Source organism: Xenopus laevis, chromosome 5L (genome assembly GCF_017654675.1).
Source record: "Xenopus laevis strain J_2021 chromosome 5L, Xenopus_laevis_v10.1, whole genome shotgun sequence".
Classification (NCBI taxonomy): domain Eukaryota; kingdom Metazoa; phylum Chordata; class Amphibia; order Anura; family Pipidae; genus Xenopus; species Xenopus laevis.
Window position 1 is genome coordinate 75,732,036 of NC_054379.1, and position 14,331 is coordinate 75,746,366.

The 14,331-nt window shown below is 40.2% G+C and overlaps 1 protein-coding gene across 3 annotated transcripts in view; it reads right to left on the reverse strand.

The window, feature by feature from the left end:
* The window catches only part of LOC108716797, a 107,594-nt gene that overhangs the window by 53,674 nt on the left and 39,589 nt on the right, over nt 1–14,331 (reverse strand). For all 3 annotated transcript variants that reach the window (XM_041562965.1, XM_018263254.2, XM_018263253.2), the window contains exon 2: nt 528–673. In XM_041562965.1, coding sequence (XP_041418899.1) covers nt 528–673 — 146 coding nt within the window. The remainder of the gene's footprint in view (nt 1–527; nt 674–14,331) is intronic.

Genomic DNA, 14,331 nt, shown 5'->3' on the forward strand with positions numbered 1-14,331 from the left:
TACATGGTATCTCAGATAGCTAATAAGCATCAGAATCAATAATCAGACCTGTAGCATTAGCTTATATGACAGGCAAACTTCATTTTCTGCTTGATCATTCGTGATGAACCATAAGTTTATCTTCTCAACATCCTCTCAGAGCAAAATCCAAGATAGTAAACTCCTATGACAACTTTAAAGGCCTGGATCATTACTACTATAGAGATGCAGAAACTTTAGGTTGGTTCAATAAGTTCTGTACATTTCATTTCAAGCCATATTTATTTTTAGGGTTTAGTTCTGCTTTAAAGGTCAGAAAGTCAATACTATAACAGTAGTCAAATAAGGAACAAAGTTTGCAATCTAGAACAGTAGTTCAATTTAAAACTTTTTCCAATAAGGAAATAGAACTCTAGAGCCCAAATTATGTATTTATGACTTAAATCCTAGTGTTTGAAAATACAAAGGTGGAGTGAAGACTTTCTAACAAAAATATTAGATCATCAAAGCATATACAGTATGATTGAACATGCTGTATTTTCTCTTACCTGTATTTTTTTCCTTTTGAATAGCATATTTTATCAGGTCAGTGGCACTTGAATGTTCAAGGTAACGTTTTGATTTTAAGTCTTCAAACCACTGACCAGTTCTTAGTTTTAAGCATTCAGGATCTCTTATAGTCTTCTTAATTCTTCTAAAATATGAAAATCAGACGGTTATAAACCAAATGTATTTAGCAAATTAAGAATATTTTCCTAAAATACAAAATTAATTTTACCTTCTTGAAAATATATGAATCAACCAACAATGGCAAACAGTGATACACACCTAAACATGAGGCCAATAAAGAGACAGTTTGTGTTAATACTTTCTAAAAGAATATTTTATCATTTTAAAGAGGTGAAACAGAATTTTTTTTTTACACTTCTTCTTACCACACACACTGGTATCAAGCCACTGTGAGTTTTAGAGTGACTTGGTGTACCCCCTATACCCTGTCGTAGAGCAGGGAGGGATTCCCATTGCAAAGAAGGATTAAGCATTTTAGCATAATGAGCTACTTTTTTGATCCTGTGAACAGTAACAGGCAAACTAATCCCTGTAACAGGATATCCAAAGTCTTTATAGCCAACACAAAATCAGTACATAGCGATCCTCTAGTGATCATAAGAGGTATAAACTAAATAATAAAGTTTCCTGTGAGCAGTCTGCAAAAAGGAGTTCATTATTAAAGAAGAATTTTTTGGTTGACAAATCTACAATTCCATCATGGCAAGTTCTCCTCTAATACAAGAAATATTTAATAAAAAATACATCTTTTTCAAGAGTAAATCATTAAAAGTAATAATTAGGAAAGAAAAGGGGAAAGCAAAACGTAAGGAGTACCCTGTCTTAATCACAATTATCCCCCCAAGACCCTGTAGCCACTTAGGGTATAGTTGCACTATATCAATAAAAAAAGTATAGACAACCCTTCATCCGTGCTTACACTAAAAAAAAAAAATCACACAAATCATCAGGAGATTTAATACAAATAGTAAAATTATTTTTCATTAAAGTGCAAGTACTGTTTAACCAATCACATTGGTGCAATATCTAATTCATTAGTTTACTCAGTGGGCTCTCAAACTCTGTTGGAAGGGTGATGTGCTAATAAATTAATCATTAATCAGTTGTTCACAAAACCACCTTGAGTAAGTCATATAGCAGAAAAATAGGAATGTAAAAGATTGTGGAGATATCCCAGAGAAACTGCTGTCTGTCTTTTGGTTGTCTAAACTCTAGGGATGCCATTAAATGGAGAAAGAAGGAACCAAGGGATTGTGGTCTCAAATTTTACCTTGTCTGATGCGGATGTCAAGAGGCTATGTTAACCTAAAGAGAAAGTCGCACCGAGGACATTGGAAAGAAAACAAGAGTTAAAATCTGCTTAAATATACAGCCACCTTACAGACTCATACCAAAATCTTACCTCAGCAATCAAACATTTATCACAACTAGGTCTCCATTCTTGAATTTATGTTTCACCTGTGGCTTCTTCAATATACAGAAGTTAAAAAACTTGTGTTCTTTTAACTATTCATGTGTTCTTGATTGCTTGTATCCTGCCACCCATGGCTCTGGAACTGTGATTGATTCTTTCACTGTCCCATGGTTCACACACAGATCCATTGAAAACAATGCCATGGCATTCTTTAAATTTAGAGAAAAAATAAGGGCAGAGGGAAACTTTGCCAACCTTATTCACCGATGTTAGATTGGTGATTAGCTGACAACAACCCTGTGATCAGGGTTGGTGATCAGTTGCTCCTCGTATACCTTGGTTGACCTTCCCTCAGACCAGTGTCACTCCCTGGGTGATTGTAGTACCCTTTTGAAGTAATAATTGATAGCTTCCACACCACATTCAGTTCAACTCAGGAACTTCTCTTTAATAATCACCATCACAACTTCAAAGTGATACTTGCCACACACAATCTTCCTAATGTCTATTAACCAGAATTAAGTGTACCAAGTCACCAGCTGCCTACCTTCCCTGTCTCCTCTCTGAGTAAGGTACACTGTACTCTTAAACAAACTTTCAGCACTGAGGGTCTATGTTGCCTCAAGACACTAGGCTACCCTAGTCTCCTCTGGTTCTCTAATCTGTGTGAGGTACTACCTGGACACCAATCCTTTTCGCTCTCCTTGTTGGAGCTCGGCTACTTGACTATACAACCTACACCTAACTCTCGCTGGCTACAATGAGCTCAACCAAACTACCCTACCACTAACCAACCTATCTTAACACTTCTCCCTAGTACCTGTCCTCTGGCTCTCTCAGTGTTATTCCTTTTATCTTCATATCAGACAAGGAGGAAGTTGTCTCCTGATCACTCCCTTACATAATCTTCCCCTGGGCGGAATGCCCCTTATTCAACCTGTGACCAATTAGAAACAATATTTACATAACAAATAATATTACTCCTTACAACCATCAGGGCCACCACCACCCCAAAACCTTCTATCATTAGATAAAGGCTGTAAATAGACATTTTATTACACATCTGTATGGTATTAATGGAAATGTAGTCATACCAACAGAGTAAAATCAGCACTTTGAGAGCCCACTGAGTTAATAGTTAAGTTGCAATTTTCACTTATGAATTGGGTATTGCTCCAATGTAATTGGTTGAACAGCACTAGCATTTATGTAAGAAATAAGGTATAGTTAACTTTTCTATTGTTGATGTTATTGATAGGACATTAGGTTTTATAAGAGGTGAAATTTGTACAAACAACTACAGAAAGAGCTTTGTCTATGCTTTTTTATAAAAAAAAATTAATACAACTACTGAACCATATTATGTTACTATAAAAGCTGAGAAACAGGCCATGGCAGTGATTTGTGTTTTACTCAAAATTATGCATATATTTGTTTCATAAAAAAAATAACATTGTCCCCTACATAGCCATGAATGGCATTTTCATTGTATTAGGGTCAGGGTCAGGGTCAGACTGGGCGATTTGTAGTCTGCTTCCCGCCACGTCCAACACAAAAACGTAGTGCACGCATGCGCCCAGTGGCGCAGTGGGGGGCTGTGCGCACACACTCTGCAGCGTGGCACTGCAGCAGTGGGGCTCGGAGGGGTGACCCCAGCCCGACCTGTAGAGATTTAGGTTTATCAGGCAATTTTAATTTAATTTTCCTGTAATTTGCCTGATGATGCTGTATCAGCGAAATGCATAGCAATTGGCAGCTGTATGACCAAATAAGATTTCATCTTTGAGCCGAGTTAGTTGATATTTTTATTGAAACACATAGAATGCAGAGCCATCTTGGAAGTGTGCGGAGTGCACCTGGGAAACTAACAACATGTATAGCCCCACGTCAAATTAAATTTAAAAAAATCTGTTAGCGTTTTTGAAAAACAAATGTCAATACAAGATGCTGCTGCTGGAGGAGTGTTATTAACATAAATAGTAATAAACATTAATATAAAAAAACATTTGTGACAATCTATATGTATTTTTTATACTTGTATTTAAATACAAATGTTTTTTGTTAACTGATCGTAGATTAACCAATCACTACTGAATTGTGTACAATATAAAGCGGTATATTATTTAATCATAATAAAAAACACTTTACTCATCTGTCAGGAACCTATAAACGATTGATGTCCATGCCAATAAGAGGAATTTTATAGATTATTCTTTCAGTGTATTAAAGTAATTCTGGGATGTCATATTTGTGAAGTCTGAATATTCTTGTGCATCTTTGATTGCTTTTAAACTTGTTCTAATAGTGCTTGGTCACGCACTAGCCAAAATGCTTAAAGTATGCTAGGAAAGCTCTCTCTCTCTCTCTGTAAATTTAACCAACACATTGTATCTTTTTTTTCCTGAAAATCTTTTTTTTTTACTTAACACTGTGATAATCCAGTTTCAGTATTCACCCTTCATCCATGTTAAAGGGATACTGTCATGGGAAAACATGTTTTTTCCAAAACACATCAGTTAATAGTGCTGCTCCAGCAGAATTCTGCACTGAAATCCATTTCTCAAAAGAGCAAACAGATTTTTTTATATTAAATTTTGAAATCTAACATGGGGCTAGACATTTTGTCAGTTTCCCAGCTGCCCCAGTCATGTGACTTGTGTCTGCACTTTAGGATGGAACTACTTTCTGGCAGGCTGTTATTTTTCCTACTTAATGTAACTAAATCAGTCTCAGTGGGACTTTAGTGGGGCTTTAACTATTGAGTGCTGTTCTTAGATCTTCCAGGGAGCGGTTATCTTGTGTTAGGGAGCTGCTGTCTCATTATCTTCCCATTATTCTGTTGTTAGGCTGCTGGGGGGGGGGGGAGGATTGCTGTACAGCAGTAAAGAGTGATTGAAGTTTATCAGAGCACAAGTCACATAACTGGAGGCAGCTGGGAAATTGACAATATGTCTAGCCCCATGTCAGATTTCAAAATTGAATATAACAAAATCTGTTTGTTCTTTTGAAAAATGAATTTCAGTACAGAATTCTGCTGAAACAGCACTATTAACTGATTTTCCCATGACAGTATCCCTTTAAGATTCAGTTATGCCCAGTTAATAGCTCTTCAAGAGGTGGTAAAAGTAGGAATTCTCTCCCTGAATCAGTCGTACAGGCTGTAAGGGGCCCGAAGGCACAGCAGTAATAGTTGTGGACCAAAGAGGAGACCAAACCAGGTTCGAAGTACAAAAGGGTTTATCCAGAAGAATCGTCTAGGTACAGGCAAAATATCAGTTCAGGCGGCAATCAAACGGAGACAAGGGAACAGGCAAAGATCGGTACACAGATAATCAGAATATAGAAACACACCCAGGAACACAAGTCAATGGAACCTATAATTGGGCAAGGAAGAAAAGGGGAATGGGGTTTAAATAGTCCATGGCTTGGCGCCAAAACGTCGACGTGCTGGCGTCAGACGCAGACGCCAGCGCCCGATTCTGACGCCGGCGTCCGTTCCGTCGCCGACGACCAATCCCTGAGCGTGAAGATGCCGATGTCACAGGACAGTGCCCAGCAGGAGCTATGCGGTGGAGCAGAAGGTCGCCATCTTGGAAGCCATCTTGGGTGAGTGTAACAGTTTCCATTACAGTACCCCATTCCCTAGGGGGGGCCTCAGGACCACCGGGACCAGGACGAGAAGGAAACTGCTTGTGGAACCTGCGGACAAGGATGGGAGCATGAACGTCAGAATTCCTCACCCAGGAGCATTCCTCAGGACCGAAACCCTTCCACTCAATGAGGTATTGGAGAGCACCCCTGGAAAAGCGAGAGTCTAAGATTCTGCTAACTTCGAACTCCAAATGATCATTGATGACAACAGGAGCTGTGGAAGAAGAAGAGGGAGAAGAGACTGCAGGCTTAAGGAGAGATACATGAAACACATTAGGGATCCTCATCTCAGGCGGAAGAAGAAGACGGACAGCCACAGGATTGATGACCTCGATGATGGGAAAGGGACCGATGAACTTGGGACCAAGTTTAGGAGTGGGAATCCTGAGACTAATATTTCGAGTGGACAACCAAACCTTGTCACCAAGAGAGTAAGTTGGAGAAGCAATCCTCTTTTTGTCGGCAAATTTCTTCTGGGAAGAAGCACTCTTTTCCAAATTAGCAGCCGTAGCATGCCAGATGGCCATCATATGGGCAGCTTGATCATTGGCGGCAGGAACGTTGGTGAGTAGGAGGTCCTGGGGAAATGCCAAAGGGTTTAAACCAAAAACACAGAAAAATGGAGACTTCTGGGAAGAGGAATGCAGGGAATTGTTGTGGGCAAACTCCGCCCATGGAAGAAGGTCTGACCAGTCATCCTGACACAAGGACACATGACAACGCAGGAACTGCTCCAATGCTTGGTTGACACGTTCGGCGGCCCCATTGGACTGAGGATGGTAAGCGGAAGAAAATTGAAGAGAAATATTCAAGGCTTTGCACAGTGACCTCCAAAACTTAGACACAAACCGAGGACCACGATCAGACACTATTTCTGCAGGAAAGCCATGGAGGCGGAAAATATGTTTGATGAAGAGTTCAGAAAGTTCCGGAGCAGATGGCAGTTTGCGGAGAGGAGTGAAATGAGCCATCTTACTAAATCTGTCGATCACCACCCAGATGACAGTGTGGCCGGAAGAACTTGGAAGATCGACAATAAAGTCCATGGCAAGATGAGTCCAAGGTCTAGTAGGAATGGGTAAAGGCAACAAAAAACCCTTGGGGGGAGAATGTCCAGACTTAGAAACGGCACAGGTGGAACAAGAGGAAACAAAGTCTTTAACATCCTTCCTTAAAGATGGCCACCAGACCAGACGAGACAAAAGTTCAGTAGTCTTTTTAATCCCAGGATGACCGGCCTGTTTGGAATTGTGAGAATGAGACAAAATGGCAAGACGAAACTCAGGAGGAACAAAAGCTAAACCCAGGGGAGTCTCTTCAGGAGCAGAAGCTTGAGCGGAGAGTAACTGAGGAGCACAGGAAGGAAATAAGGCTGCGATAATCTTGGAAGAAGGAACAACAGGTTCGGGGTCCTCGGAGCAAGAATCCTCAGGAATAAAGCTTCTGGATAGTGCATCGGCCTTCTTATTTCTGGAACCAGGGCGAAAAGTAATGACAAAATTAAAACGAGAAAAGAAAAGTGCCCACCTGGCTTGCCGGGGATTGAGGCGTTTGAGGGACTGGATAAATTCGAGATTCTTGTGGTCAGTAAAGATCGTTACCGGAACAGAAGAACCCTCTAATAAGTGTCTCCATTCTTCCAAGGCCAGCTTAACAGCAAGTAGCTCCCGGTTGCCAACGTCATAGTTCTGTTCAGGGGAAGAAAACTTTTTGGAAAGGAAAGCACACGGATGAAGTTTACCATCAGAAGAAGATCTCTGAGATAGCACAGCTCCAGCACCGATATCCGAGGCGTCAACTTCGATGAAGAAGGGTTGAAGAGGCTCGGGGTGTCTAAGGATTGGAGCGGAGGAAAATGCTTCCTTGAGAGACTTGAAGGCTTCCAAAGCTTGAGGGGGCCAGTGTTGAGGTTTGTTTCCACCACGAATCAAGGCAAGGATTGGAGAAAGTCTGGAAGAAAAGTTTTTAATGAACTGTCTATAGTAATTTGCAAAGCCGACAACCTTTGAACAGCTTTAACGCTGGTAGGAAGAGGCCAGTCCAGGATTGCAGAGACCTTGGCAGGATCCATCTTGAAGCCTAGAGAAGAAATGATATAGCCAAGAAAAGGGATAGAAGAGACTTCGAAGGTGCATTTTTCCAACTTGGCGTAAAGATTGTTTTTCCTCAGTCTGGATAGTACTTCACGTACTTGGTTGCGATGTTCCTGGAGATCCTTAGAAAAAATAAGAATGTCACCCAAGTAGATGACCACACACTGCCCCAATAAATCTCGAAAAATGAAAGACCGCAGGGGCATTACAGAGACCAAAAGGCATGACCAAGTACTCATAATGACCATCACGGGTATTGAAGGCGGTCTTCCACTCGTCCCCCTCACGAATCCGATTGAGGTTATAGGCCCCACGAAGATCCAACTTAGTAAAGAGACTGGCACCCCTAAGTTGATCAAACAGTTCAGAAATGAGAGGAAGAGGGTACCTGTTTTTAATGGTGATTTTGTTAAGTCCTCTGTAGTCAATGCAGGGCCGCAAACTACCATCTTTTTTTTCAACAAAGAAGAACCCCGCTCCTGCAGGGGAGGTGGAAGGACGAATAAATCCTCTCTGAAGATTCTCCTGGATATAGGACTTCATAGCAGAAGTTTCCGAGGGAGAAAGTGGGTAGGTGCGGCCACGAGGAGGCATGGAGCCAGATAAAAGTTCTACAGGGCAGTCGTATGGACGATGAGGTGGAAGATTCTCGGCAGAACTCTTATTAAAGACATCGGCAAATGCTTGATACACAGAGGGAAGTGAAGAGTTTGAAGACACAGAAGAAATTTTAACGACAGGGACAGCAGGTAAACAGTTCTGTAAGCAAAATGGGCTCCACCTGGAAACTTGTGTAGAGGCCCAATCGATAACAGGATTATGGAGACACAGCCATGGTAGACCTAGAACAACTGGAGTGGAGGGGCAATCAATAAGAAGAAAGGACAGTCTTTCCAAATGCATAGTGCCCACCTTGAAAGAAAGTTCTTGAGTGGATTGCGAGATGATAGCAGATGACAAGGGACGATCATCAATCGCCAGGACTCGAAGAGGATTCGCCAAAGACTGGAGAGGAATGGAATGGTTTCCAGCGAAGACTCGATCCATGAAATTTCCAGCAGCGCCAGAATCAAGGAAGGCCTGAGAAGAAATCTTTTTGGAACCAAACTGGATCTGCACTGGGAGGAGGAAACGTTGAGCAGAAGAATGGGGAGAACGACAAATCCCGCCCAGGTAAGTCTCCCCAAACTTACCTAGGCCTTGGCGTTTCCCGGCTTCACTGGGCATTCATGAGCAAAGTGAGCTTTGCCCCCGCAGTAGAGACATAACCCCGCCGCCCTTCTCCGATTCTTCTCCTGTTCGGAAAGACGGGCCCGTCCGATCTGCATCGGTTCCTCAGCTGGTAACGAAGAAGAAGCAGAAGCCGCAGGAGTTGGAGAGGGCGAGATGTAAGCAGGATCATAGAGCAAGGGTCTCTGGAAGCGGGGGGCCAGGATAGGCTGAAATCGGGAATTCCTCTTGGAGCGTTCATGGTCTAGTTCGACCTGGAACTCTCTCTGGCGGGTATCAACCTTCACGGCCAAGGCGACCAGGTCCTCCCATCTGGAGGGAATTTCTCGGGACACCAGGTCGTTTTTTATCCGCATGGCCAATCCGTTGTAAAAGGCTGCATGGTAACCGTCGTTGTTCCAAGAAGTCTCCGCCACCAGAGTGCGGAATTGTATGGCATACTCGGAGACTGAGCGGACGCCTTGCTGCAGCTGGAAAAGCCTAGCGGAGGATGCAGTGGCACGACCTGGAGCATCAAACACCGTACGGAGTTCTTGGACAAAGGCCCTGGCGTTGTCAATCAGCGGATCCTCCTTTTCCCAAAAGGGTGATGCCCACTCCAAAGCCTTTCCCTGCAGACGAGTGATTAAATAACCCACTTTTGCACGTTCAGAAACAAACTGACCTGGCAGCAGGGCGAACTGAATCTCGCACTGGTTAATAAAGCCTCTGCACGCTTCTGGATCACCGCTGAAAAGAGGTGGAGCAGGAAGGCGTGGCTCAGAAACCTGAAGCGGAATTGAAATGGCCGGAGCAGGCACAACCGCAGGGGCCGCAGGAGACAGAGCAGTCAGCTTCTCCAGGATCGCTTCAAGGGCCTGGCCAAAATGGGATTGTTGAGCTTCATACGTTTTCATTCGAGAAGCCAATCCACGAATGGCCCCTCCGACATCAAGAGGTACTTGGGCCTCCTCCGAGGGGTCCATGGCCCAATTATACTGTAAGGGGCCCGAAGGCACAGCAGTAATAGTTGTGGACCAAAGAGGAGACCAAACCAGGTTCGAAGTACAAAAGGGTTTATCCAGAAGAATCGTCTAGGTACAGGCAAAATATCAGTTCAGGCGGCAATCAAACGGAGACAAGGGAACAGGCAAAGATTGGTACACAGATAATCAGAATATAGAAACACACCCAGGAACACAAGTCAATGGAACCTATAATTGGGCAAGGAAGAAAAGGGGAATGGGGTTTAAATAGTCCATGGCTTGGCGCCAAAACGTTGACGCGCTGGCGTCAGACGCAGACGCCAGCGTCCCCACGCTGGCGTCCTGACGCCGGCGCCCGATTCTGACGCCGGCGTCCGTTCCGTTGCCGACGACCAATCCCTGAGCGTGAAGATGCCGATGTCACAGGACAGCGCCCAGCAGGAGCCATGCGGTGGAGCAGAAGGTCGCCATCTTGGAAGCCATCTTGGGTGAGTGTAACAGTTTCCATTACACAGGCGGATACATCAGAAGGGGTTGGATGGCTTTTTTTAAGAAGGGGTTGGGTGGCTTTTAAGTACAGGGTTATGGAAGATAGCTCATAGTACAAGTTGATCCAGGGACTGATGGCATTTTCCTCCATTAATTTTTGTATTTGTGCACACTATTGTTAATTTGCAGTATGGCGTGCCAGACATCTGTGTAGTTGTAGAACCATAAAACCTGTACCTTTAATGATGCTATTATTCCTTTAAAATGGACGTTGATCTTGGAGGGTCAGAATGCAAAGCCAAAGTATAGGTCAAGAGACACTTTTCCAAAGCTAAAACTAACAAGTGAGGAGATGCCTGCCCATAAAACTATGACCAGGTGTACATAGCAAGGACTACTATATTGGTTTTACAGTGATGTGGCATGAAAACGTTGTACCTACTGTATATAGTGCGCAGATGGTTACTGATTGAATTAAGGTATAATGTCCACAAAAACTGGCATATAGATTACAAAGAGTGGTGATTAGTGATGAACACATTTTTTTCACCAGGTATGGATTCGCTGACAAATTCTGCATTTTGCCATCTGCAAATATTTTTGTGAAACTGTGCAAATGTAAATTTTGCAGTAAAAATATAAGCTGCAAAATAACAAAACAAAAAACGTATTTTGCACAAAATAGTTGCTATTTGCTAAAAAATGCCCATTGACTTGAAAGTAACTTATACAGAGAAGGTCCCCTAAAAAACACCCATTAACTTCAGTGCATTTTGTATATTTTCTCTGGGACGGATTTACTCTTCACTAGTGGTGATAAATAGAATATTTAACTGCTTGACCAATGTTTTGTAATTTAGTACCGGAGGAATCTGATAACGCTGTACAAAATTTTAGTGGACATTATTGGGATAGTGGGGATCTTTTTTCACAGAAAGGAGCAATGATGAGCAAAGAACAGGTATTGATAACAGAGAAAGAATGCCTTTAAGGGAGGTTTGGATCTCTTGCTGGTAAAGTATCCAAGACTATGGTTAAATCTGTAATATATACAGTAATATATGCAGCAAAATATATTGCTCAACCCTACTCCTACAGAATCATTAATGTAATGGAGATTCTGAAACTTTAAGCTGCTGCTTAAAGTAATTTCAGCATATAAAATATAGCATTTCTACCCATATTTGTTTTTAGTTCTCCTTTAATTGGTTCACATTTTGGTCATGCAATAAATACCATTTTGGTCATGCAATAAATGCCAATGCATAGTTTATGTGCTAGTTTTTATAATGAGTAATTAGTAGCAATTACTATATGAATAACAATGTATTATCAAAAGAAGATTTATGAATTTCCATAATTTTCATGTTATTATCAACAAATTCATTAAAATGTTAAGTGTCTTTCCTTCCAAATGCACTCAGTGTTTACTGGTCATGTTAAAAATGTATTTAAGTAAATAAAACAAAAGCAACAATTTTAGTGTTTACATAACTCTCACCATTGAAGTACCTTTTAGTTAACTTTTTCATTATAAGTTATCACATTATAGTAACCAAGGGCACATTGAAACATTTCAAACCAGATTGATCATAGTCAATTGTATAGCCAAGTTCGCAGACTTGGTAGAAAAATATATGTTCTAATATTCTGCCCAAATCAGAATTAGTGGTTTTCTAATGCTATATGGCATCTTATTTGCCACTTGTCCAGGTCTCCCAAGAATACCAAATTATGTATAGGCTTTATTTGCTTGCACTGGCAAATGTTTATTTAGAAAATCTTTGATAAAAATATCATCTTCTGCAACACCCACTTATAAAAAGCAATTTCATTTGTTTGACATGATCTGTCCACCATAATGCCATGTCCATTACTACATATAATGCTATTTTCCTGAACATAAGCTTGAATGTGTTCCCTTAAACTAAGCTTTAAAAATAGCTTTCCCACTACAGAATTCAAACTTACAGTTCTATAATTGCCAGGTTAAGAATGCAATCCATTTTTAAATACTAGACTTATATGAGCTTTTATCCAGTCCATTGGTACTGTACCAGCTGAAAGGAAATCTGAGAAACCCAGAAAAAGCAGCATGGTTAAAATTTAAATAAATACCTAAATATTTATAGCACCAGGCCATGGTCACTTAACTGTAATTGAATTTTTTTCCCAATCCCTCCTAATCTATTTGAATCTGTTACACCACATGGTGAAGATAAGCAACAAAAATTCAATATGCAGATCCTTGTGAGGTAAACCATAAAAAAAAGCAAGGTTAGCTTTCCAACCAACCTAGAATACTCAAAACATATATATATATAAAAAAAAATATATAAAAGATACAGCAGCATCGTTTAATAAAAAAGATGGGCTGATCTATCCTACAAAATAAAACATATATAAAAAAATACCACTCACAATAGAAATGGCCGAGTGCTAACCAAACATAATGTAGTCCAATGGAGAAGGAAGCACTCATGGCACACGATTTTCATAAAAACGTGAACGTTTATTCAATCTCCATATCGGCGGTGTTTCGGTCATATATATATATATATATATATATATATATATATATATATATATATATATATATATATATATATATTATATATATATATATATATATATATATATAGGATATAAGTTACATTGGGGGTTTCCTGACCAAAATAAACCCCAATTATACAGGTCATGGAACTCCGAGGTAACTTCTAATATCCTCATATTTTCACCGTTTCTAACTGATGACATCATTACTCACCTTTTATAAGGATACAATTTACAAGATATGCATGGCTTTTGTGTAATATATATATATATATATATATATATATATATATATATATATATATATATATATATATATATATATATATATATATATATATATATATATATATATATATATATCTACATAATATATACACACATACATACATATACACATACACACCTTAGGACAGCACCTCATGCCATAAAGGTACCTAGTAGCTGCCCCTGTGCAAGGAAATGTATTTTTCAAGGTACAGATACATACAGATCAAACATTTAAATAGCCTCCCCCACATCATGCGACCGTGTCTGTGACATCATGTGTAAATTTAACTCTTGTATGGCTGGAAACCAGCTAAAATGCAAAAATGTCTAAAAAGTTCTAATAAACAATCTTGGTTCAATAACTTAGTGAACAATAGTGATAATAAAATAGTTAAAACGTTCTTTGCAATTATGTTAAAATCAAGCTAAGCCATACATAGTTTAACCCCTTACGGATATTTTAGACCAAAAGTGCTCCAATTTAACTTGTATCATTGCAAATGCATTTACTAATCAGCATATAGTTATGATTTGACGATCAGCATTCCAATTAAATATTAGAGGGTTTACAAAAACACTTGTGCATTGCATTTTGAATACAAGAAAAACGGTAGTACTGTACATCAAGATGCTGTTACTGAAACATTTTTTAAAAAAAGAAAAAGCATAATCTCTTGTTTAAGAAGCCATTAAACTGAATGGTGAAGTTCAATCCCCTGGGGGCCACAATTCAAATGTCCAATAGGCCTCTTTTCGTAATAGCATTTGATCAATGTCTCCGCCCCTACGTGGAATCTTCACACAGTCAATAGGCATACATTTAAACAAGGAGATGGTATGATTTGCTAGTTTCCAATGTTGTGCAATGGGCTGCTTGGATATATCTTGTTTTACTTTCTCGCTGTCATAGTTTGGATCTTAGACTGCCCGGATTGTGGAACAGTGCATACTGTCTCTTAATTGTCTCATGGTTTTACCACAATATAACAACCCACAAGGGCATTTGATGATGTATATGACATTTTGTGACATGTCAATCTGTGTCTAATTTGATAAGACTTCCCATTGTGTGGATGGTAAAACTTGTCACCAAGTATTAGACAGTTGCACATCACAC